Here is a 27,547-nt window from a genome sequence, read left to right as displayed (position 1 = left end):
GTAGAACCTGATGTGTTGTATTTTCTTACAATTAAATGGCAGAGGACACCCACTACGTGCTGCCACAGATGAACAGTCAGCTTGGATCTTAGTAACAAAACATGTGAAGGTAAAGTGTAACACATTTTACACAGACAACCACCACAATTTATTCCTTTTTTATTAATGGTTGGATAATTACCAATTAATTAACATTAGTTAATAGTATAAATCATTTTCCTATCTAATATAATAAAAGCACTTTATTAGAATTTAAAAGCTTCACCTGCTGTATCCAATATGCAAGTTTTAAAGTGGCAGATGCAGGACAAGTCATACATAGAGTGGTACGCTGTGCAGTTAGAAGTATGAGGCAGCAGCTCCACTGAAACACCACCTACTCAAGAAAACGTATCCAAACTAGAACCTACAGTTCACAAATGCCAAGCACAAAGGTAAAATGTAGCAAGCTCTGAGAAGACAGAGGCCACACCACTCTCTTTACTGCCCTATGCAAAGTCACACAGCAGCCAGTTTACATTGTCCTGGGGAGAAAAAAAGCAAATAGATGATCAACTTGGTTAGACAGAAAAGGAACCTTTGAAATGTCAGTTGTGACTAGGAATTAAAACAAATGTTGAGGGAGAAAGTAAACATAAAAGCAGTGGAACATAGAGGTATATTAAAACAATTAATGAAACTTGGTACTTTATCAACCAAGATTTTAAAATAACCCATACAGTAATTATGTCTCCAATCACTTGTACAAAGCTAACATTTCTTCAGATAGATTCAATATTATGACCCAATACACCCCAAAGGGACAGAATCATTCATCTTATGACAGCAAACAAGAGCCCTCTAAAGAACGGACTACTCCATAAAATGTGCTTTAGTCACACAAAACATAAAATGTCATGAGTCGAGTTCTTTAGAAGGCATAAACAATAGAACAATGCTACACAGAAACCGAGCTAATGTAAGATTTATAGAAAGAAGCCGCCTTGTGAATAGGGTCCAGGTTAGTATTTTGGGTAACTTCCGAATTATGTTCCCAGCTTGGGTTTAAGGAGAAGTATTGTTCCACATCCTCTGAATGTGTTAAGCAAGGAGCAGGAAGGCATGACATTTGGATGTGCAGTAATGAATGGGTCAGCTGTTGCATGATTTCTCCTAATGTTCAATCTCATTCTTGCTGGAAATCAAAGCTAAAAAAAAAAAAAAAAAAGCTGTTAGAATTCAAGCCCGAGAATATCAGAATTAATTTTACTTCGTCTAAGCATCACTTTTCTGATTAGCCTAAAAAGGAAAGCTATGCTTATTTAGAACCGCTTTCTGGTGCTAGGAGGGCACTTTGATGTACAAAACAGAATCAACAAACAGGAATTTTGACATTCTAATTTACGAGTATAGTCTTGTTTTTAAGCACTGACAGATGTGCAGTCCAACTTGTCATCATACCTTAGTTATCTGTCTGCCACTCAATTCAGGTCCCAATTTCTCCTATCAAGTAAACCAACTTTATTTTGTAGATGGGCTCCACTGGGGAGGCACATGCAGCACAACTGAAATTCCTTCTTGTTCATGAGTTATAGCTCTGACAATGTACTTCGTACCTGTAATAGTTTTGTTCATTTTTTTGACAAGTTCTATTGTGCATTTTTTTAAAATGCCTTTTTTGTCTTAAATGTAGTAAATTATGAACCTTTGCTACTCTCCTTAGCCAAATCCAAATGGTTTGTTCCAAGGTTGAAAATGAGCACAGTCACCGTGTGTGACCAGTGGGATTTGAACAGTCACAAGGTTCTTCTTTCCGTGCAGTCATCGAGTCAGAAGATTCCGGTTCACAGCATCTTTGCCAATGCCTGGTGAGCTTCAAGGAGAGTCCTGGGGGAAACCCCATGGCTGCATGATCTTCTTATAAGCAATTTTACTATCAATATAAATCTGTTTTACTAAACCAATGAGATCAATTACCTGGTTAAAGTATAAATGTGTAGTACTTGCCATAGCTATAAATGATTGCCATTTTATTTTTAATTTGTCCTTTTCTGTATACTATTTTTCCATTATGTTTCCAACTAAAGGGAGAAAATACTATAGAACAGTGTAAACTGAAAGGAACAAGACACTGTAATTTAAACTTAAAAATGTTTACATTTTGGATACAACACTGCAGAATTTCTTAAAATAAGCAGCCAGCTCACTAAACAGTGAGATTAATGGGAAGGCAAGAATGATGCATTGACAATGAAATTGGTTAGAATAGGACTCCCAACAGGACTGCACAAGTTTCTGTTATTCTTTCATTTTAGTACTGGGACTATACTGATAAAAGTACCACAAAACAGGAATGCTTGGCAGTTTCATACACATTGAACAAGCAAAACATGCAGTCTCCTCAGAATGGTCTATATACAAAATTGTTGGTACCCTTCAGTCAATGAAAGAAAAACTCAAAATGGTCACAGAAGTAACTTTAATCTGACAAAAGTAATAATAAATAAAAATTCTATGAAATTTAACCAATGGAAGTCAGACATTGATTTTCAACCATGCTTCAACAGAATTATTTAAAAAAATAAGCTCATGAAACAGGCCTGGACAAAAATGATGGTACCCCTAACTTAATATTTTGTTGCACAACCTTTTGAGGCAATCGCTGCAATCAAACGATTCCTGTAACTGTCAATGAGACTTCTGCACTTCTCAGCAGGTATTTTGGCCCACTCCTCATGAGCAAACTGCTCCAGTTGTCTCAGGTTTGAAGGGTGCCTTTTCCAGACGGCATGTTTCAGCTCTTTCCAAAGATGCTCAATAGGATTGAGGTCAGGGCTCATAGAAGGCCACTTTAGAATAGTCCAATGATTTCCTCTTAGCCATTCTTGGGTGTTTTTAGCTGTGTGTTTTGGGTCATTGTCCTGTTGCAAGATCTGCGACTGAGACCAAGCTTTCTGACACTGGCCAGCACATCTCTCTAGAATCCCTTGATAATCTTGAGATTTCATTGTACCCTGCACAGATTCAAGACACCCTGTGCCAGATGCAGCAAAGCAGCCCCAGAACATAACAGAGCCTCCTCCATGTTTCAAAGATGGGACAGTGTTCTTTTCTTGATATGCTTCATTTTTCCGTCTGTGAACATAGAGCTGATGTGCCTTGGCAAAAAGTTCAATTTTTGTCTCATCTGTCCATAGGACATTCTCCCAGAATCTTTGTGGCTTGTCCACATGTAGTTTGGCAAATTCCAGTCTGGCTTTTTTATGATTTGTTTTCAACAATGTCCTCCTTGGTCGTCTCCCATGAAGTCCACTTTGGTTCAAACGACGACGGATGGTGCGATCTGACACTGATGTTCCTTGAGCTTGAAGTTCACCTTGGATCTCTTTAGAAGTTTTTCTGGGCTCTTTTGTTACCATTCGTATTATCCGTCTCTTTGATTTGTCATCAATTTTCCTCCTGTGGCCACGTCCAGGGAGGTTGGCTACAGTCCCATGGATCTTAAATTTGTGAATAATATGTGCAACTGTAGTCACAGGAACATCAAGCTGCTTCGAGATGGTCTTATAGCCTTTACCTTTGACATGCTTGTCTATAATTTTCTTTCTAATCTCCTGAGACAACTCTTTCCTTCGCTTCCTCTGGTCCATGTTGAGTGTGGTACACACCATGTCACCAAACAACACAGTGACTACCTGGAGCCCTATATATAGGTCCACTGACTGATTACAAGATTGTAGACACCTGTGATGCTAATTAGTGGACACACCTTGGATTAACATGTCCCTTTGGTCACATTATTTTCAGTCTTTTCTAGGGGTACAATCATTTTTGTCCAGGCCTGTTTCATGAGTTTATTTTTTTTTAAATAATTCTGTTGAAGCATGGTTGAAAATCAATGTCTGATTTTCATTGGTTAAATTTCATAGAATTTTTATTTATTATTACTTTTGTCAGATTAAAGTTATTTCTGTGACCAATTTGAGTTTTTCTTTCATTGACTGAAGGGTACCAACAATTTTTTCCACGTATATACAGTATATTTAGTTCTGGTATTTAACTGCCTTATTAAATAGAACAGTACAATCAACAAAACAGCTTTAAATTAAACAAGTCTTTAGTCAGGTTAGGCATCACCCTGCGATGAAATGGTGCCCCCTCCAGGATTGGTCCTGCCTTGCGACTGATGTTTGCTGGGGTAGGCTCCAGTTTCCCTCTGACCAGTATCAGGATAAACGGGTTTGGAAAATGGATGGATGTATTTAGCCTTTTTTAGTGCACGGTAAAATCTTTTTTGAGAATACACATGCAGTGTTTGCAGATCACTTTTTAAGATCCTTCAGGCTGTTTCAGTTAGGGGACTAAAGGCGGTGTATGTGTGGGCTTAATCAAGTAGTCAAGTTTAACTTTCTTAGCCGAATCAACAGGACAAAGCAGAAATCCTTTCTTTGCACCAGCTTTTAGCTCCTACCATGAAAATTTGCTGCAGCTCCCAAGCCAACTAAAAGAGGGTTGGAATAGTTCCTGTGTTTGGTAGATGTGTCTTCAGTCGATTTCAAACCTGTACCAAGTGGCACAACTCAGCAGATCTAACCTCAAGTCCTGTTATTGTGAAACATTGTGTGGTCACAGGAAGTAAAGTGAACCTCACAACTTTGTACAGGAAAACACATCTGCCTGCATACACAAGCTCGATCAGGATGGGGCCACAGATAACCAATAAATCAAAAGGCACAGTTTTTGTATTTTACTTTCACTTAATCAGCACTGAGTTCTTACTGAAATTAAGAGATCTTCCTGATAACACCACATACAATTTTACTTCACTAAATTAATGTACATGTTTACTCTAAATCCAAGGCCATGGTTCAGAAAAGGGTGGAATGCTCTCTCCAGGTTGGGAACACATTACTGCCTCAAGTGGAGGAGTTCAAGTATTTCGGGGTCTTGTTCACAAGTGAGGTTGACAGACTGATTGGTGCAGCATCCGCAGTAATGCGGGCTCTGCAACAGTCAGTCGTGGTGAAGAGAGAGCTGAGCCAATAGTTGAGGCTGTCAATTTACCAGTCGATCTACGTTCCTACCCTCACCTATGGCCACGAGCTTTGGGTAGTGACCGAAAGAGCAAGATTGCGGATATAAGCAGCCAAAATGAGTTTTCTCAGCAGGGTGGCTGGACTTTCCCTTAGAGATAGGGTGAGGAGTTCAGTTATCCGGGAGAGACTCTGAGTAGAGATGCTGCTCCTCCGCATCGAGAGGGGTTAGTTGAGGTGGTTTGGGCATCTGGTCAGGATGCCCCCTGGACGCCTCCCTATGGGGGGCATTGTTCCTGGCATGTCCTACTGGGAGAAGGCCACGGAGCAGACCCAGGACACGCTGGAGGAATTATATCTCCCGGCTGGCCTGGCAACGCCTCGGGGCCCTCCCAGAGGAGCTTCCCTGCTTAGGCTGCTGCCCCCGTGACCTGACCACAGATAAGCGGTGGATAATGAATGGATGGATGGATGGTTTACTCTTGAAATGTATCCACAGTTTAGTAGGGTCACTGCCAACCACCTTTCTGCTAACAAGCCACATCTACCAACATTTTAAAACAAGGTCCATGTATAAAAACTACATTTTAGATAATTTTACTCACAAAATGGCAAAAAATGATAGTTAAGAATATTAGGGATGACAAACATTTCACTTAATGAAACAAAAGTTTTATTCTGGAAGAAGTTATTACACTATTATTAAATGTTGTTTTCCCATATTCTAAAGGTAAGAATGTAAGTTTCAGGTATAAATGGTTTCATACAACTGCCTCTGCTCATCTTTATTCAGCGTGGTGTTCCAACACCATATTTAACCCCGATTTTCTCAGGAGGCCTCACCTGTAGAGGGTTCTTGTAGAGCCACTTCTCTTGTTCTAAAGTCAGCTTCATACAAGAAAAAAGGTCACAGACAGATGATGGGAAAACAAACTGCTCCTGCTGGAGGAAAAAATTATTATTATTAATAGGAATGCTTACCACACAGCAAACTAGTCTTAACACTAAAGTACTACTTGTGATCCTGCTTTTACCTGAAAGCATGTTAATAAAGTGCACCAGTGTCATCAGCACTTCAGCCACAATGTGCATTCTACAGGCCTTACAGTCATAAAAACAAGCAGTATAAAGTACATGTTTTTTTGGGTGGGGGGGTTTGTGCAGGGTACACAAGGGGGATTTAATTGAGGCTATTCAGTTTGGCCACTGTACAACAAAAATCTGTATGGGCTTTCCAGCAACTGTCCTGTGTTTCCAAATGCAAAACTCAACTTGTGTATTTATGATGCAATGATCCCTTTTTAACTGTCTTACGAATTTTAAGGATTCTAGCTGCCTAAAACAGATTAATACTAAAAACTCATTCAAACTGCCTTTAAGAAACACAAACACGACAGTAAACACGTCAGTAAAATTTAGAAAAGGTTTAGTTACTGATAATTTTGTTTAAATTCTTACGCAATATATATTTTTGAACTACATCGATGCTTCTGCACATGCTTGCTAGGAAGTTGCATCTTTGTGAGCCATTGACCCCCACTGGTACAAAATGTTTTTATGGAATCCAAAACCAATTTATTGATAGACCGTTTGTGGATAGTGCCACGTCTAGGGTTGGGTCCTGGCAAACAGATTACTTTAAACTAGTGCCAAATTCAAAACTATCATGATTGTAGTACTAGGGTGCTGTGCTGTGTTAGCCATTATGAATGTAGTGATAAGTTAAGCAAAATGACACCTTTTATTGGCGAACTAAAAAGATTACAATATGCAAGCTTTTGAGGCAACTCAGGCCACTTCTTCAGGCAAGATGTAATTAAAGAAGCTTGCATATTGTAATCTTTTTAGTTAGTCCATAAAAGGTGTCATTTTGCTTGACTTCTCACTACAGTACAAACTATTATGAAGGAAGATTATTACATTCTCGGCTTATTGCATTGGAAGAAGACAAACTCATAATTTTCAGTTTTCAAAATTATAATACTTTAAATCCCATGTATGAGAACTGATCATCCAATAATTAAGACACAAATGACCGGCTGCCATTACAGCTTAGTCTTACAATCGGGGCTCTTAAGAGTTATCTACATTAGGTGGTAGAAAGAGGGGCTATCAAAGTGATTTGGGCATCAACAGTCATGTAGTTTTGATATTCTGCACATCACCTACTAATTCTAAAACTGCAGCTTGTTGAGATGTAGGAACTTGCATGGCACCACCCCTCCAGTGTTTTTGCTTCTTTACTAATAGATCTGTTTGAAATATACCGAGATTAGGCATGTTAAACAGGAAGAAAGCCCAATACTATGTACCCACACATTTATTTTGGAGTTTTGCAGTTGAACACCATCTTCACCAAGGGGTTCAATATTACACACTCAGGAGAGGATTCACGGCCGTCTTACTTCAAAGTCTGTGTGTTCACAGAAGCAGCAGCAGCAATTCTGAAAGATGACTGAAACTTGCACCTCCCCGTTTCAGAATATTTTCTCAAAATTCCCGAGACTGACATTTGTACATGTCAGCAAGACAAAATTACAGAAATTGAAGTTGTATGTTTTCATGGGCAGCCTAAACAAAATTCCTTCCATTACTGACACAGAGATGAATCTGTGTGTGCTGTGGGGGGCAGCTGGATGACCCAGAGGGAAAAGTGAAATTGTGCGCTTAAATATGTTGCAAGCGTGAACATGCCGGCTAAGACACTGGACTTGAAACTTCCACCTCCACTTCACTGTGTGATCTTGCGAGTCAGTCAATCTGCCCATGCTAAAATGTTTTTTTAAAAAAAAAAGTATGTAATGTGTCTTGACCTCATTAGTCACCTCAGATTAAGGTGCCAGTAAAATAAAATTAATTTACATCTCCAAAATTAAATGGACTGTGTGTAATCGCCCTTCAATATTCTATTAGGGAAATTTTGAAATATGACCCACCAACCAAAGTGAATACACAATTCCTAAGACGACACCTTCACTAAATACTTACATGTGCTCTCTTACGTAACAGCCACTTATCATTCTCATTGAAGTTATCCTGGTTCTGGTCTTTACACTCAGGAGATGCAGTGGACTGTGAAGATGGAAGTACCCAACATTCAGTTTGCAGGGTGGCGAGAAATGGGTCCTTGGACTCTGTACTCTGTTCTTCTCTGCTGGCTTTTTCTTCCAATTCCTTGGATAGGGCATTCACTCTTCTACTGGGATGCAGCCAGCTGTCCAAGCTGGAAATCATCTTATCATGCTCTTTTTCAATGGAGTTTGGCAAATTTTTGTTTATGGGAAGACCATTTTTGTCTCGGCCTTCTTGTTTAAGCAACCAGGAACGCAAAGCCTCACGACTGCAGCTCTCCTCACATACGCAGTCAGAAAAGCTATTGCAGACCTCATTGGCTCTACAGACTTGCTCAACTTTGATTGGGGGGGCTTGCTGCATCAGCCAGTGACTAGAACTCGATAATGATGGGGTTTGCTTCAGGCACTTCAGATTACCAAGGTTTTCAATCTCAACTGCTTGGGTCAAGGTGCCACAGCAAGAGCCGCATCCACCTTCAGGCTTTAGAAGCCAGTCACTTGACGAATATTTTTCTTCAAATGGTTTTAAGGCAGATTTCCATTGCTCGGCATCAGTGTATGTATCTTGGGGTTCACCTGCTTCTGGATATGGTGCAACAAGCCACTCGCCAAGATCCATACTGTTTTCAGATGCTTCAGTTTCATCCTCTGTGAAGTTCAGATCGGAGTCTTCAATCTTCTCAATTGAAAGCGAGCAGGTGGTGGTGCTGAGGTCACTTTGAGCCCGATTCCTAGAAGGCACTCTTTCCTGCAGAAGCCAGCACTCTAGATCATGTAACTGACCCCAGGCTGCCTCAAAGTCAAATGAAATCATAGGGCAAGAGTCCTATGGAGAAAAAAAAAAAGCAATGTGGATAAAACAGAGATAATACAGTGGGATGCAAAAGTTTGGGCAACCTTGTTAATAGTCAATATTTTCCTGTATAAATTGTTGGTTGTTACGATAAAAAATGTCAGTTAAATATATCATATAGGAGACACACACAGTGATATTTGAGAAGTGAAATGAAGTTTATTGGATTTACAGAAAGTGTGCAATAATTGTTCAAACAAAATCAGGCAGGTGCATAAATTTGGGCACCACAAAAAAGAAATGAAATCAATATTTAGTAGATCCGCCTTTTGCAGAAATTACAGCCTCTAAACGCTTCCTGTAGGTTCCAATGAGAGTCTGAATTGTGGTTGAAGGTATTTTGGACCATTCCTCTTTACAAAACATCTCTAGTTCATTCAGGTTTGATGGCTTCCGAGCATGGACAGCTCTCTTTAACTCACACCACAGATTTTCAATTATATTCAGGTCTGGGGACTGAGATGTACTTGTTCCTCTGCATGAATGCCTTAGTGGATTTTGAGCAGTGTTTCGGGTCGTTGTCTTGTTGAAAGATCCAGCCCCGGCGCAGCTTCAGCTTTGTCACTGATTCCTGGACATTGGTCTCCAGAATCTGCTGATACTGAGTGGAATCCATGCATCCCTCAACTTTGACAAGATTCCCAGTCCCTGCACTGGCCACACAGCCCCACAGCATGATGGAACCACCACCATATTTTACTGTAGGTAGCAGGTGTTTTTCTTGGAATGCTGTGTTCTTTTCCTCCATGCATAACGCCCCTTGTTATGCCCAAATAACTCAATTTTAGTTTCATCAGTCCACAGCACCTTATTCCAAAATGAAGCTGGCTTGTCCAAATGTGCTTGAGCATACCTCAAGCGGCTCTGTTTGTGCTGTGGGCGGAGAAAAGGCTTCCTCTGCATCACTCTCGCATACAGCATCTCCTTGTGTAAAGTGCGCGAATGGTTGAACGATGCACAGTGACTCCATCTGCTGCAAGATGATGTTGTAGGTCTTTGGTGCTGGTCTGTGGGTTGACTCTTGACTGTTCTCACCATTCGTCGCTTCTGTCTATCTGAAATCTTTCTTGGTCTGCCACTTCGAGCCTTAACTTGAACTGAGCCTGTGGTCTTCCATTTCCTCAATATGTTCCTAACTGTGGAAACAGACAGCTTAAATCTCTGGGACAGCTTTCTGTATCCTTTCCCTAAACCATGATGGTGAACAATCTTTGTCTTCAGGTCATTTGAGAGTTGTTTTGTGACCCCCATGTTGCTACTCTTCAGAGAAAATTAAAGGAGGAGGGAAACTTACAATTGACCCCCTTAAATACTCTTTCTCATTATAGGATTCACCTGTGTATGTAGGTCAGGGGTCACTGAGCTTACCAAGCCAATTTGAGTTCCAATAATTAGTTCTAAAAGTTTTGGAATCAATAAAATGACAACGGTGCCCAAATTTATGCACCTGCCTGATTTTGTTTGAACAATTATTGCACACTTTCTGTAAATCCAATAAACTTCTTTTCACTTCTCAAATATCACTGTGTGTGTCTCCTATATGATATATTTAACTGACATTTTTATCGTAACAACCAACGATTTATACAGGAAAATAATAACTATTAACAAGGTTGCCCAAACTTTTGCATCCCACTGTAGCTTTTCTTTAAAAAGATGTCCGGCACCGATGGAAATATTTCATTATGTATGCTTAAACAATCAAATCAGCCGCTCTTACCTTTGCTACTTTTACATCATCTGCAGGTTTGAGGAGCCAGTCCTTTAGATCAGTGCTACCACTGAATCCACCAGAGGTATTACTACTGGAGTGGCTACCCAACAGCCATTGAGAAAGCGGTGCTCCAGAAATAGGCTCAGTTATCATCTGTGGAGAAAATTGAAACAAAACAAAATAAATAAAAAAAATAATTTTTTATAAAATCCACAACTATAGTACTTTGCAAGCTCCGTTATTCTTTAAGCTTTACAGTTCCTTAACTTACATTAAGCAAAAAGCTAAACCAATATTACAAACATAGAAATGCACATCCATGTATGAAAATAAAAAACTAAAAGCTCAAAACTAAAACAAAGAAAAACAAAACGTCATTTCCCAGCCTGCATTATCTTTTCATGTTACAGTAGCCATTTTACCTCTTTAGGTTTGTAATGTTGCGTAGCTACAGGACAGCTATTTAACAGCCAGTCAGTGTGAGAGGGGCCAGACTCCAGAAGTGGTTTTACGTTACCAGAGATCGACTCAAGATGCTAAAAGAGAAATAAAGTAGAAGGCAACCTTAAAATAGACACTTTGAGAAGTCAACACACAAATGAGGTGAAATAACTGGTACTGGGAAAATAAGAATTATATACAGGATTTCAAAAAAACAAAAAAGCAGAAACAAAGAAGTTGTTCTTTACAAGAAGTATAACAAGCTGCTTTGCAGGCTGCCAATTACCAGGATTACAGGCCAAGTCTGATCATGCAGTGCCACAGAGCTCTTTTTAAAAGCATAAAGCACCTCCTTGGAGAGTTTAGGCATCACGACAGTATGATACAGCAAAACTAATCTCCTCTGGTCACAACACGTACACACACCTGTGAGGCAATGGTCCCAAATGAAGTGATGGCTTTGCGCAGAGAATGAACATCAGCCTGGAAACTCATCTCGGGGGTTTCTTCAGGGTTCAAGCTCAGACTTGCCAATCTGTAACAGAAAGAATCATCTGTTGTTCTGGACAAGTTTACGCTTTACTGCAAACAAACACACAGATTTCACTGACATCTCCATTAAATAAAAAAAAAAAGTTTTCCCAACTAGTCAAAACAAAATCTTGCCAAGGATTAAGTGCTTGAAAAAGAGCTTCATAGGGTGGCTACCCTAGTGCTCAGGGCCTCTATACACCACTGGTAATGGGAGATTACATAGTAGGGGACAAGAACAAAGACACAGAGCCAACACTTTTAACTCTGTGACCTACCGATTTTAAAATGTTAAAGCAAGAAATTAAGACCTCACAGGTTGAGTATCACAGATGAATTTTCCAATGTAGGCACGTCTCTCAAAAGGTTTCCTACTGGCTGTAGAATTTCCCAAAGGATGCCCCCCTCACCATTCCCCACCCCAATCTGAACCACAACTGAAATGTAAAATGTGCTCACTTTTCCAGACAGCTGGTTGTCTGATTGGACAGAGTGTTGCTGCTGCTGTAGTTCTCCACTTGCAGGATTACAGCGTTGAACTGTCCAAGGAGCTGAAAGTGAAAATTAAAAACACTGTTAACACCTCATATCTGGGGCCCTAGATCTGGGGTTCTAAGAAATATATGCACTACTACAGGGGTGGGCAAAGTCATTCCTGGAGGGCCGCAGTGGCTGCAGGTTTTTGCTCCAACCCAATTGCTTAATAAGAAGCACTTACTGCTCAAGTAACACTTGTGCTTCACTTTAGTGGTCTCGCTCATTACGATTCTGAACCCTTATTGCTTGTTTTAGTCTTAAACAGCTGTAGTCTTAGTTTTGAATGGCTTTTTATTAACAATAAGATTGTTACCATTTACTCTTGTGTGTATTTAGAGAGATATATAGAGAGATGGATAGATACTTTATTAATCCCAAGGAGAAATTCACAATTTATCATGCACTATTGGGTTTAATTTAATACTTGGAAGTGAAGAGAAAAAAATTGAAAGATTGAGTATTATTTTAGCCTTCAAATCATTTGGATGATATCCTTACAAAGGGGAAGAACATCTAGGATATGAGAATGGCCTGATATGGCAGAGTTAAAGCACTAATGAGTCATGAAATTAAAATTATTAGCAAAGATTGTATTCTAATTAAGCAACTAGGTTGGAGCAAAAACCTGCAGCCCTCCAGGACTGACTTTGCCCACCCCTGCACTACTATATTAAATATATATTTGTCAAAATAGTATTGGGAAACAACTTGAAACTTTGCTATTGTGGACAATACTGCATTCATACTGCAATCAAAACCACTTTTTGACTACTGTTTAGCAGAGGTTTTTTGGGGGGATTTACTAAAGCTGATCTCAATTAATAATGAATACATTACACAAAGGGTGCTATTCAGCAAATTACAACAGCATATTATTTATTTCAAAGACACAAACATACACTTATAATTTATTACAAGTCTATACATTTAACACAGGGAAAAAAAAGAAAGATGCCAAAATCTCCTATAATCCTACAGTGCAACTGACTCAAGCAGATTTGGTATATTTGTGTAAGACATTATATAAAAATGGTTTTAAAAGATTAATTGGTGGGTGGTATGTTGGAATGACAACATATTTGTTGTAGGACAGAGATTGGGTGGGATTCCAAGACAGTGTAGCACTTATTTTGTTACAGAAAGGCACCATTAACTTAGTAAACAGAATGTGCGCAGGACATTTAAAGCAAACTGGCATACATGTCATTTTGCCTTCAAATCAAAATAATGTAAAACAGAAAAAGAAAAGTTAACATTGCAGGTATATATACACCCAACATATAAAAAAATAACTTACCAAATGCAGTTGCTGCAATTGTTGTTGCAAAGCTTCTTCTTTAAGGCGCTGGACAATCTCAATTTGTTCAAGCAGCCAAACTTCCCGGGAGCGAAGAAACTCCAAATGCCTGCTGATACAGCTGTGCAGCTGAGACTTTACCTGTAATAATGATGTATATGTAAACCTTACTGCTGAGAGTATTAGCAGTGCAGAAGTAAAGGACACTTTATAACAACCTTATGTCTCCACCCTTCCCCAAGATCTCTAAAGCTGCCTAGTCACTGCCAAAGTCCCACTGAGAACAACGTCATACAATTTATTTATTTTTAACTCCCAGGCGCCTTGCTCCAAAACAAAAACAATCAACTCTCAAGTGAGAAGATCTGATATGCTTTATCATTATACCATTCAAAAAAAACAAACTAATCAAGCAAAATACTAAATGCAGGAATGCAATCAAATCACTCTGAAAATTACTGTACTTTTCCAGTAAGTGGCCCCTTTACTTTTAATCCTAAATTTCTCTGTACACTACATGCTACAAACGACTTTAGATGTGACCTCTTCGCCAAAGACAGGAAACTGTTACGCCTGCAGCCATTATATACAGTGGGGTCCACCCAGTCAATCAAATACTTTTGGTGATTATTGTTCAGACTTTTAGACATCATGTATACAACCCAAAATTAATGAACGATCCTTATCCCACAAACCTCCTTTGAGCCATTGGTGAGGTTAACCACAAGATTATATCTTTAAAAAAAAAAAAACAAACAAACAAAAAAAAAAACACACCACCACACACACACACACACACACACACAATTTGGAAATGGCCCAAAAAATTGGTATGAGGTAAAAGAGACCATACATAACACAATGTACATCCTTTGTTCTCACCTCTCTGGCATTTTCACAAAGCTGTTGCTCTACTTTGCATATCTCAGTGATAGCAGCTTCCAGCTGAGCGCGTGCTTGAAGACACTGCCCCAACATGGTCTCCCGGTCCTTCACACAGGGCGACATCTGGATACTGTGGAGGAACAGAAAAAGTATTACAATTACAGCACATATTAAACTGGCCTGGAAAAACAATTTCAGCATACAACATGCTCATGCTGCCATTATGTTTTATTGCAAAAATATGTATTTTTTTCCCACAATTGCTTACCATGGTGCTCAAGTTAACAGGTTGGGGTGGAGATGTTTCTCCAAAGTCACAGAACAATTTCAACTAAAACATGAACCCTTCCATTATACAAGGCCAACTCAATTTTACTTTGTACAATATTGACCTAACAAAAGAAAACCTGTTAGGTCATTGTTAGGAACAGATGAGAAATAAAATGGCAAAAAGATTCAAAATGTGTTTTTTTTTTTAATATTTCAGCAGTTAAGAGACAAAAATCTGAGCTTTGTCTTATTGCTTGCAGTGTTCTTCAGGGGTATGGATACTTTGTTCAATTTTATTTTTAAAATCAAGAAGCTTGCTCGGGTAACATTCTACATTGGCACAGATAGAAATGAAACAATGAACCATTTACCCCATTTACTTCCGTTTCTTTCCTAATGATTGTTATGCATTAACTAAAAAGTTACATGATGTATGAATAATGTCCAGAGCTGGATTGGCGATAACCATCTGCAGTTGAGTAACTGCATATGGGAAGTTATTCTAATTTGCACTCGTGATCAAATAAAGCCTAATACAACTCATCCTAATGGTCATTTGTTTCCTCTGCTTTCACTTGTCACAAATCCGAGTCAGAACTGAAAAGCTTAATTTTGTTATGTAGGCAGCTTAGCAAAGAACATATCACTTCGATCGAAGCATGATACAGAAAAATTGGGGAACCTGAGGAATTTATATCATCTTGCCTAGACTACTGCAAGAACTCATTTACTGGTCTTCATCTAAAGTCCACCTTAAAAGGTTGCTAAATGTCCAAATTAGTGCATAGAAATATACCCAAAATACAACACCTTTGTTTTCTTTGCACGTAATCAAGATTCCAGTCTCTGCTTATATATGTACTAATGCCAATAATCACTGCATATGTACCTATTTCGTTATCCTGTGGATGACGTGATGCATTCTGGGTGACTGCGTTTCATGTTATACTGGCCCTCAAACTAAAGAAAGGGCTTCTGCACCCACCCGAGCATCCGCAAGATTGGCTGCTATTAGGAGAAACCTAAAGACTTCTCTTTTTTGATGCACTTTTGGTACCGCAGATTTTATAATTTTTTTTTTTTATTTTAAGTGGTTATGACTCATCTTAATTGTATTATGATAGACTTCTCTTTTTTGATGTCATTTTGGTACTTTTTTTTATGTTTTAAGCGTTTATGACTCATATGAATTGTATTATGATAGACTTTCATATTTTGTTAAGCATATACAGGGTGGTTGGTCCAGATCTAATTATGCAGACCCAGATCGTCTGGATGACTGATTTATGCAGGGACAATTCCAGTTCGGCGTGAAGACGATTCTTTATGTCGTCAGTTCGCACACTTCTTGATGGTCTGTGATTTTTCGGATGATTTTCTATGTAATAAACTTACTAAATTATAGTGCAATGAAAATTGCATAATTAGATCTGGACCACCCTATATAAAGAATGTTGATAGTTTGTGTACTTTATAAACAAAAATTACTATAAGGACAGACACCTTCACAATCAGATACTGGTCTTTCCCCAACATGCGGAACATGGATTTTAAGAAATATTCCTAAGAAGAAGTAATAATCAGAAGTTCCTGAAACAGCATGGTTTCCTAAAAATAGTCCCAAGTTCTGCATTCCTGTTGGTCTGGTGCTTCGGCAAACCACATACGCCTGAACTTGTCTTTCCATGCAGTTTCCTCAATAACATATGATAATGACAGCAATTAAAAAAAATTTAAACCTCAATTACAGCTTGTTGCTGAAAGAAAAAAAAAAAAAAAAAAGTCTATGACTTTAGGCAAATTTTTAAATATTCCTTCCACCCCAAAAAGGTGGACAACAACATATGACAGCTCACCACAGTGTCAATCTTTACAGAATAGAAGACTTGTTGTAAATGTCTTAATTGCAGAAGAACAAACATAAAACACACAAATCGTTCAAAGGCACATTCACAAGTAGCAAATTCCCATTCAAGACAAATACCCACCAAACTGAACAAAGGGGCCTGAAAAGAGAGCCACATCGCAAAGAGGCCTAATTTAATTCCTCACATACACTAAAATAGCAAACCTCAAAAGATATGGCAAGTAATTTTTCAGTAACAATGTTATGCCCAAGTCAAAAAAAAAAAATCTTGAATCATTCCTCAGAGAGAGAATTTAATACACTTTCCCATTGAGTTGTGACAAGTGGATTTTGATTCTTTGTGTAGTCTAGTGCAGTGTACAATAGAATGCCAGAATAGATTTTTCAGCAGATTATTCCATTTGGCCCTCCAAATATTGCCATTAAAGGGCTGGGAGGATATTTTAGAGCCTGGGCATTCCAAAAAAAATGACAATGTTCACAATTTCAATGTTGTCCTGGACGTGTTTAATTTTAAAAGAGATGTGTACGCCCAATGTACACATTTTAATCGAGTTATATTGTACTTTGCACAAATCAAGGAATGTATTGTATGAATCGCTATGTTCTACTCCTTTTCTGAATTTCCAGCAGAAAGATCCCCCTATCCCATCTTTCCCCAACTAGGGATGTTTTCCTTAAAATTTGTTGTTAAACCTAAAAATGATTTCCCTATTTTCATCAAAACTAGCAGGTTTCACTTCAGGAACAAAAGCTGGTGAAAGGTATTTAAAGCAAGTTAATTTTCATAAAGTAACAATGTGTTACATATTTAGGAGAGAGCTGTTCAAAACAAGCAGATCTGTGTTGTCCACATAAAAGACCTTTAAAGGATATCAAAGGATTTCCACATGCTGAATAACAAATAGGTTAAAGGTGGTTGGTGTATACGATTATTGTATACAGGACCAGCTGCCTTAAAATATGTTCTACAGTAGTAAACAAACAAAGTGACTAATGAACCACAGGATTCCTGGCAGATTCATAGTAATTATAATTAACTGGAGCACTTGTTAAAGTATAAAGAGAGGATATTGGGCATGATTTCATTTCCATGACCAGCTAACCCACTGTGGTTTTAATCTGCCCTTCCAAAGACTCTGCAGTCCAGTAGTAGAACAAAATGTTAGCCAATACCATACCAACCTGTTCTTTATGCCTCTGTAAAGTAGTATGTTTAATACATGGTCATTTTGAATTCAAAGTAAACAAAATTACAAAGTTTACCTAGTTAAAAAAATACATAAGTAAAGAGAGATACTACACAGATACAGATGCACACAGGGATAGTGTAAAAGATATACAGGACCCTTAGGAGAATATTGATTTTAACAGTGATTTCTCCTAGCTAGAGTGAGATTTAGAGAGGATGATCTATTAACATCTTTTAAGTTTCCTTGTAATAGTTGCTTCTAAATATTTAAACTATTCTGATATAATCAATGGAAATTAACCAAGTTTAATCTGGTGTATATTTAAAAATATAAAATTACGCAAACAAATCTTAACACTAAATATTTTTAAATCTGCTTAACACAATATGGGGCATCAGGGTGCCAAAACCTATCTAGGATACCATGGGAGCAAAAGAAACACATGTCCAAGGGTCCAGTCCATAGCATGGTGACACCACCACTCCACACATAGTGGGCCAATGTGGAATCACCACTTAAATTGTGCTTCTTTGGGGAAGACAGGAAAGATTAAGCATCAGGATGAAAACCCAGGCAGACATGGGAATAGTGTACAACCTCTACACAGACAATACCTAAGCAATACATTGAATCATGCATTCCCTTTTTAGTTTTTATTTAACAATAAAAAAAGTGGGGCAATACAAAAGATCGTCAACTAACATAGGTCCTTAGAACAATGACTATAATCATGTACTGAATCTGAATGAATTAGGCAAAAAACATTTTTCATTTAAAATAATGGACTACAACTGAAGATACCCAAGTCATTAATGTAATATAATTGTTAAACAAAGACTATGAAACATACTGTATTATTGGTACAGTATTTTGTTAAAGGATCCAGAGCGAGTCACATTCAGGAATACAAATACTACCAAGTAGTGTGGTGGAAAGTAAGTCTTTAGGGTCCTTTTTACAAAATCTAGGTGAATAGGATGGATGATCTTGTTGGGCTCAATGGCCAGTTCTCATCACAACTGTTCAAAAAACAGTTTGCTTTACAGCCACACTATAATGTGCATTGTAGATTGGTTTGTCTGTAAAATGGTATTACTTTTTTGTACATGTGGTATTAAAACATTTCAACATTTTTGAATGATGAAACTGAACCCAGAGCTGTCTTTCAACACACTTATTTCAGGGGAGAACTTTAATAATTTTCTACAAGTAAATTCACAACTCAGAAATCCAAGTGGGGGGAAAATGCTCCCCCCCCCCCGATTTTCTCCCTCAAAAATGTGTTTTTGTTGTAAAACAATCCACAAGGTTCTGCATTCTATAATTGAGAAATAAAACAATGTGGGGCTATTTTACATTCCAGATGCAAAGTGTTTACTTGCATAAAGGAATATTTTTATTACTGAACACATGATATTCTTTATATACTAAACATTATGAGGTACTAAAGGTCATTTTAAACACATGACTCGATAAAAAAAAAAAAAAAGAAGAAACCTTGAATACACTTGGTGCATTTTGCTAACCACAATGCTAAAAAAAAAAAAAAAATCCCACACTACTTGTAATGACCAACATCTAAATTATAGTCAACTAATTTTGCACCTCAATTTCCCCCAGTTATGAATCTTCATATTTTGCTTTTTGATAAGGGTTTTTTTTTTTTTTTACCTCTAGAGCCACTATTAACAACTCTATCTATAGTGTCAAACAACATTTGAATTAATATTATGCCTTGACTATATCATATCCATGCCACATCCCCAAAATATCTTCTTAAATGTTAAAAATGAAGAAATCTGGTAAGCATAATGGCTAGAACTATGTGAAATTTAAACCCAAGCAAATGTGGCCATTTTCAAAAAAATTTCAACTACTTTTTTTTTTTTTTTAAATCTACATTAGCTAATAGAAATGTAGAGTTTCCATTTGCCTATCAAAAAGTTAGATTAGGGAAAGAAAACAAAAATTTGATATAAGCAGTTGTGCCATTGTGTCAGCACTTCTTTATCAACATACAAACAAGCAATGAAGTCTAGTGGCTAAGGATCTGATCCCTTAACTCCCCACCACTGATTGCTGCTACTTAAGAAGAATCACATGAAGCGCAAGGGCTATAATTATTAAAACAAACAAATATGAACAACTGAGCTACAGTTCTCTAACTGAACTGGTGTTCAACACATCAATTTTATACTGTAATTCTACTTTATCTAAAAATTTGTCTGATAGATCTTTACTTAGTGAAGACTGTTTATGTACATAATAGACATTTTGTGAGACTGTCAACCTACAATTATGATAAAAAAATGTATAAATCATCACCAAAGTACAAGATTGTGGAGGACTGAAAACTCTGACTGAATATTAATGGTGCAAAAAATAATATTGGAATAAAGTATGTTAATAGACCGATTTACGCACACTACACATGGCCATAGATGGTCTCAAATCTAATTCATATTTTACTGCCCCATGTTCAACCAACTCTCCCATTTGAAACATTCCTGTGATCAGAGGCACATTACACGATTTTTAGTCAAAGGGGGTGTCAGTCATAGTGCTTGCAGTTGCTGGATCTTTTCAGACCTGAGGATTTCAGACTACACTAATAACAATCACATGAGATGACAAATTACATGACTTTTCAGCAAAATGTAAAATGTCCAAAGCAGTGCGAGGTTGCTTTATGCTGACAGAGCCGGTTCCCGTATAAAAAGTTGATAGGTAGACAAAATCTGACACTTTATTCTGCCTTTTTAGGTGTGTGTGCAGTTATTGCAAAAAGTACCTCTTTGTTTAACATGTCTGTCAGTCCACATAAAACATCTATTTCTAGTACACAGATATTGTTAAAATTTTGTACACTTATTCTGTGTAAAATGCTCCAACTTTCAAATCTGTTAATCAAGTCCCCAAACGCAACTGAATACTACAGCAGGAGTACACTTTCCAGTTCGTTCAGTTCCACTGTGGTGCAACAAATGTAACACAGACAGCTCCTCGTTTGTAGTGTCCAAAAAAGTGCATTTCTCCTTTCCTCTTGGCTGCATTCTATGCACTATACTTCCAGGTGAGCGGTCAGTAGTTGTCATTTCTCTTTAATACATAAACACACACACCGACCTTACAATTTAAGACAAAAATCAAAACAAGGTGAGTTGCAGATCAGCCTGAATGAGTGACAGGGTATGTCACACTACATGGCTGTCAGTCACAGTGTGTGATGCGGCTCCCCAATATTATGTACATTAAATCTGCTGCTGAAATTCACTAGAAATGATAGTGTAACAGGGGCTTAAAATATATTTAAAGTGGAGGAAAAAAAAAATCCTTATTCTTGATACACAAACAGTATACAAACTGTACAGCTTGTAATGCAAGGTTCCAAATTTTCCACACTAGGTAGCTGCCTTTACTTTTTATAACTTATACCTGTACACCGACTTACTCTGTTAAATGAGCTACTGAAACCTGCGTCTCACTTACCAATAGTAAAAACACGACTTAAATAGAAGAGGTGGCACAGTGAGTAAAGCAGCAGTCCTGTCACACTTAAATTTGAAATGAATTTTAGAGGTACCTTTCTGCATTGTATTTGCATATTCTCGTATCTGAAAAGGTTTCCTTTTGCTGCACATACAATTGCTATTTCTAACTAACCTTCAAACTGCTGTTTGCTTTTCAAGAGACTGGCGACACACTTTTGGCCCTTTTGGAAATAATTTCCTCTGGCTTTACTGTAATCAATAAACACTGCGATAAATGTAAGGACACAACTGATAAATCTCATTTTTAACAGAGACAAACTGGTTGTAATTTACTTATAACAACAAACAGTAGATGACTTGAAACTCTTGCTATGAGTAAGAGCAGGTGATTTAAAGGAAAAAAAACCCACCATGGAAACAAAATGAAAAAAAAAAATATTGAAGTACAAGAAATTGTTCAAGCAAGACTTCAGATTAGAGGATTATCTCTTTGAAGGCATGAAAGAAATGTCAGCTAGAAGTTATCAGTTTAATCAATAAGCAACCTGCTTCTACAAGATTCCTGCAGAGCAACTTACCAAAAAAAAAAATGCTTTTTAGCAACTATTCAGTGCAAACGGTCAAAACATTCCACTATATCGGATTAGCACATTGCAACCTTCACCAGGAAAACTGGACTGAGATGAGCTAGCTGAACGATTTTGTATGTTGCGAAGTCTTTGATTCATGAATACTACTGATGTAGCAATGGGGTTTGTTTTAGAGTCACTTCCAGGTGCCCATGCCACCATTATTTTGGTCAATCTCATTTGTCTATGGAACGAGACCTGTCCTAAAAAGGTGATGGAACATTACAGATACAAAACTTCAAGTCAGAAGGCATGTCAAACTTGACAATTGCATTTGCTGATCACATCACTGGAAGATGTCTCATTACACAATTAGGTGTCATCGGGGGGGTGGACTACACAACTCTGCGATGACTTTCCATTACAGGTTTACATTTCCAAAGTGCATAAGCCTGTCCCTTTTTCTAACATCCAGTAATATACTATGCGACTCTTCAATTCCACCCGGGGGAGTAAATGCTAACATTACTCAAAGTTATTGTCTGCTTTAACATGCATTTTTATTACTATTTAATTTAATAATTTTTTTGTATCAGTAAACTGCTGCTGGATTATGTGAATTTCCCCTTGGGATTAATAAAGTATCTATCTATACTGCTGGTGGAGTACGAGTGCCTTTAAAGGTACAGCAATTTCAGCAGCAATCTCTGCCCTTTCCCCTCTTGTGCTACATAAAATACAAGAGAGATGAAACATTCTTCTGTATGCAATGTCTAAAAAAAAAAAAAAAAAGTTCCTTATACCTTATTGCTGCATTGCATGTATTGTACTTTAAGATGAGAATGGATTGATTCTCAATTATTACATTCATAGATATGCCCCATTATTGAAGACACAATCAAACCTGCTTAATATTATGAAAACAAGGTTCGCAACTGAAAAGTATTATAATGTGACAGGACCTTTGAGTATTTAGTCTCTAAACTGAGCTAAGTATTCCACATTGAGCAACACAACAATCAACTACCAGGGTCAAATTATTTACCTAGTAACATTTATTAGTATTTTAAGACCAGATGGTATTTGTACTTCTGAAACTGACAAATCTTACATTTAAATAAAAAAAAGAAGAAATGCACAGCATGACACATCACAAGACCAACTGCTGCAAGTACTCACTAAATATTTAGATCAGCCAAGGCCAAACATCAAAAGGACACAAAGAACTGGAAATTTATTTGTGAAGTGTGGCTCTTCTATAAATACTGCAGTGCAGATTACCAGAAGTGAACAAGTAATTTAAAAGAAAAGAGGGAGACTGTCTACCTAGAAAGTAAGGGAAAAAAGGGGAAAGAATAAGTGGGAGAGAGAGAGAGACAGAGATCTTCTGATTGTGTTACCTTAGATAGATTGCAACATATTCACTATCCATTTTAACCTATTAATTGATGAGCCAAGATATTTGAGGGCTCTCACAATGGAAATTTTACTGTTATTAAAAGTCATTAAATAGGTGTATTTCTAATGAGCAAAGTTCAGTGGATTACCCAAAAATGACAGAGTACATGTACCTTTACTGTAAATGAAGCAAGTCAACAAGGTATTATATATTTCTGGATACCTGAAGAATATGATATTGAGGCAACATGAAAAGAAAGAAACTATGGCTTATAATCAAAGGCTGTAAAAAAAAATTAAGTGTTATGTTACAAAACAGAGGCAGCAATGGCATGTTCTCGGTAAGGCTAGTTGCAGGGCATTATGCTCATTCTTGGGCACGCAATTGCTAAATAAACTGCTTTTGCAGAGAGAAAAGAAACGTAATTATTAATAGAGGTATACAGGAATGACAAATGGGGTAAAAAGAGGATGTCATCCATTTGAACCAACCAGCTCAGCAAAGTCCTAAGCTGTATTATTAAAATAAACTGCTAAAATGCACTCAACAATATGTCACCAAAAGTGTTATGAATAGAAACTTCTACATACGGTGTTAAGATCTTCTGAAACAATATGGCATTTGTAAGAGTTAACAGGTATCTCAATTTCAAACAACATAATCTATCTGGGCTACCACAGAATCCACAGGCTAGGCTTCACTCCTCATATAATACTTTATATACAAGCATGACAAAATATATGGAAGAGACATTTGCACAACATGCTACAGGTGATGACTGGGGTGCAAGACTTTAAAAGGTTGCTGGTTCAATCCCTTCTCAAACTTACTGCATGACCCTGAACTTGCCAGTTAACCTGTAACACATAATAGTCTTGTCAGGCAACTTGGATAAAAGCCATCAGACAAATAATAACAAGGTTACAGGTAAGGTCTTTGAGAATATAATTCAAAGCAACAACATAAGAGATTTTAAACAAATGATAAATTAGAGGGACCTAACTCTGGAAAGTATTGTAGAATGCTGACAGGAGTAGATCGGTATTAAGATACTGAGGTGTGCACAAAAAAAAAAAGGTCAAAACTAGGACAATTGCTACTGAAGTCACTTAAAAGGAAAAACGTTCTAGTTGAAATGAACTAAAATAGACATGTGTCAGGAGTTTTGAAGAGTAATAACTTAACCCAGGGAAGAAGATTGCCATAAATGGACAAAACAAACACACTTAAAAGAACAAAAAAAAAATTTAATAAAAATGGCATTCTTGAAGGCTTTCACAATAGTGCACCTGAATTAGGCTGCAATATCCTTATTTTTAAACTTTAAAGTACTTTGCTTTAAATAGATTTTACAAGAAAATCGTCATAAAGTAAAACTTTGCAATTGTGACCCAATCAAAGAGAAAATCCAAATGCCAAATTTTAATTAAAGCAACGGAGCTAAATGCTAAGAGGAAAGGTATATGGCAGATTGTATCTGACGAAAACAAGTATGATTACAGTTCAAGAATACTTTCGCAAGATTACACTTTTTGCAGATGGAGGGGCTCGTCTGTGTCAGTTATTAAAAACTGTCAAAATGAAACAAAAGATACATTTCTGAAGTTCTAAACGACTTCCCTTAAGGGACGCATGACAGATCATCAGCACACATTAATACACGTAAAACATAGAAAAAAGTTAAATGTTCTGAACAAAAACATATTTCGAGAAATTTGCTAACAAGTTGGAACTGGAAAAATGAAACCGCTGCACAAGTAGGAGTTTTGAATGTGTTTAAAATGTTATCCAGATGCATATTACAATAATGATCATCTTCTCAATTCACTGCACCGGACAACCAAAACACAAAACTTTAGACACGCAAAAACCCTAATGCTTCCTCGATCTTATAACTCTTGTTTTCTCCCGTTTCCAAAACGTACTTCGTCTGTTGTTAGAAAAGTCTGGAAAACTGGGAACCGGTTATTCAAATTCTTATTAATCGCACTCAACAATGGAATGCAACAATTCATACGATTCAATTAGAAATGAAAATAAAAACACAAATCATAGTGATGGAGTGTCTCGTTATTCTCGACAATGTAAAGAAAAAAACGATTGTTTGTGGGTCACTAAATTTCATATTGAGCCACATGTATCAAACAAGCGGAATCAGCTGTGCTTTTCTTAGAAGAACCGGAGATTTCAACGGAAATGAATTCCAATGGAACATGCCAGATCATCCGGCATACCTCAAATTGTGTCTTCCCCACCAGTTCCCATGCCCGTCGCTCTAACCGGAGGGGCGGTTTATAATGTCACACTCAACGTGCAACAGACCAGAACTACTTTGGTCAAAAATGCCAACGTGTCCTTGAACAATTTAAGTCATGGCCCTCTTCGACATTACAGCCTCGTTATAGATTAAGTTTAACAAAGCGTAAACACGAGCGGCATTTGAAATGATCAAAGAGGCCCCTCAAAGGAAAGAACAGACTTTTTTTTATTGTTGTCTTAGCAGGCATTTTCTTGCCGCGGGTAAGACGCTGCCCGGAAATCTTTTCCGGATCGCTTATAATTAAGCATGGCGTTGACCTTGGACAGCAGTAATCGGTTAAACCTGGACACTGTGTCCACCACATGCTGTCTTGTTTCTTACCTTAGCAGCCTCGTGTGCGGTTGAGTAGATGTCTCACAGTATCTCAAACGCTCACTCGGCTAAGACCAGCCACATCTGATTGCCAAAGGCCCCTCCCCCATAGACGTCACGCGCCGCCATAGGCTTCAGTACATTTCGCACGTAAGCCGAAGTAGACGTAAAGGAAGGATGGGAGGGAGGTTGCGATAAGAGATTACAGCTGAAGGGGAGCAAAAGTTAACAGTGCCTCAAAATTCCTTATTAAGTATGTAATTCAAGTTAGTTGTTGTAAGTGCACACGAGCAGCGACCATTAAAATTAAATAATGGATCGTTTCTCTATGAAAGCGTACACTGGTAACATTTCAAAACACAGTTATTTAGTATGCATTTACCTGCTCCGACAGGTATTGTAGCGTTAAACTAGGAACATTTTGTAATCGATGATGACATCGAATTTGGCAACGTTACCCGGTGAGATGGATTTGTGGCGTAGGAAGTGGTATAGAGTGTAAGGATCTTAGTTTTTACAAGCCCGTATGACGTTATTTCAGAAGCGTTCACAGTATAACTAGCCTGTATGGGGTCAATTGGGAATGGCGTTAATGCGGCAAAGTCCTTTATTTAATAATATTAATACAGTGACAGTTTAAGCTTGGTGTATGGATATCCACCTACCGAATCGCAAAGTAAACCCCATGCGTCCCCTTTTCATGCAAATATTTCAGTCTTTGCCTTCAATGTCACGGGTTCAGCTCTCCTTATCAGTCAATGTTGGCAGGACACCTTTGCGACTACTGGGCACACCGAAAGCACACTTAATAAGCTTTTGCTGCCATCTACAGGATGGGGCCACACTTTAGATGCCATCTGCAAAATGTTTAAAAGATCCCATCTTTTTTTGTTTGTTTTTGTTTTGAAAATCTTTTGAGTGGAAAATTGTAGTGCATTGAGCCTCATGTTGTGCGACTCCCCTATGAAATCTGCTGATCACATTCACTAAAAATGAGATGGCTTACATAGAAGTTTTCCTTCAGACATGGTATTATCAAAGCCAAGCAGCTGCTCATAGACTTAAAGAAACAAGAGGCACTTTCATTGTACCATGTGGATTAGGTGACGTGCTGTGGAGATAGCCAGCAGCTTTAAATGTCTTTGAATGACTATAGCCAAGCACCTTAAACTTCTTAGATCTTATTTGAAAAGCCCAGTTTTCTGAATATATGCCCACCAATGTCTACAGGTGTACAATGGCTGCATTACAATCCGGTATGTCATCTGCTTTACTTAAAACTGCAAACCACTTCAGAGTGTGGTGAAGTCTCAGAATATTACAGTGGTGCTTGAAAGTTTGTGAACCCTTTAGAATGTTCTATATTTCTGCATAAATATAACCTAAAACATCGTCAGATTTTCACTCAAGTTCTAAAAGTAGATAAAGAGAAACCAGTTAAACAAATGAGACAAAAATATTATACTTGGTCATTTATTTATTAAGAAAAATGATCGAATATTACATATTTGTGAGTGGCAAAAGTATGTGAACCTTTGCTTTCAGTATCTGGTGTGACCCCCCTTTGCAGCAATAACTGCAACTAAACATTTCCGGTAACTTTTGATCATTCTTGCACACCGGCTTGGAGGAATTTTAGCCCATTCCTCCGTACAGAACAGCTTCAGCTATGGGATGTTGGTGGGTTTACACACATTAACTGCTCGCTTCAGGTCCTTCCACAACATTTCAATTGGATTAAGGTCAGTGCTTTGACTTGGCCATTCCAGAACATTAACTTTA

General features: G+C 37.8%; 1 protein-coding gene across 2 annotated transcripts; it reads right to left on the bottom strand.

Annotated features, from left to right (window-relative positions):
* Positions 1-142: 142 nt before the first annotated feature.
* ncoa4 (nuclear receptor coactivator 4) lies at positions 143-25,880 on the bottom strand. 2 transcript variants are annotated; one of them, XM_039767947.1, is made up of 10 exons: positions 25,775-25,880; positions 14,342-14,474; positions 13,460-13,600; positions 12,085-12,176; positions 11,521-11,629; positions 11,076-11,189; positions 10,660-10,806; positions 8,001-8,912; positions 5,856-5,954; positions 143-1,187 (listed from the first exon to the last, which is right to left on the bottom strand). In XM_039767947.1, the coding sequence occupies exons 2-10, from the start codon at positions 14,465-14,467 to the stop codon at positions 1,182-1,184; spliced, it is 1,746 nt and encodes a 581-aa protein (XP_039623881.1). In that variant the 5' UTR covers positions 14,468-14,474; positions 25,775-25,880; the 3' UTR covers positions 143-1,181. The 2 variants fall into 2 exon arrangements, with proteins under 2 accessions (XP_039623881.1, XP_039623888.1); XM_039767954.1 differs by having other exon boundaries at positions 5,856-5,951.
* Positions 25,881-27,547: the final 1,667 nt, after the last annotated feature.

Source organism: Polypterus senegalus, chromosome 1, assembly GCF_016835505.1.
Source record: "Polypterus senegalus isolate Bchr_013 chromosome 1, ASM1683550v1, whole genome shotgun sequence".
Lineage (NCBI taxonomy): Eukaryota > Metazoa > Chordata > Cladistia > Polypteriformes > Polypteridae > Polypterus > Polypterus senegalus.
This window is presented reverse-complemented; position numbering and strand designations above follow the sequence as displayed.

What these genes read in the sequence shown, in the direction of transcription:
- ncoa4 (XM_039767947.1), bottom strand. Translation starts at nt 14,467, where the DNA reads ATGTCGCCCTGTGTGAAGGACCGGGAGACCATGTTGGGGCAGTGTCTT. An exon ending in AACATTACAAACCTAAAGAG is followed by an intron (nt 10,807 to 11,075) that starts GTAAAATGGCTA and finishes TTTTCTCCACAG; the next exon opens with ATGATAACTGAGCCTATTTC. An exon ending in TGTTACGTAAGAGAGCACAT is followed by an intron (nt 5,955 to 8,000) that starts GTAAGTATTTAG and finishes TTTTTCCTCCAG; the next exon opens with CAGGAGCAGTTTGTTTTCCC.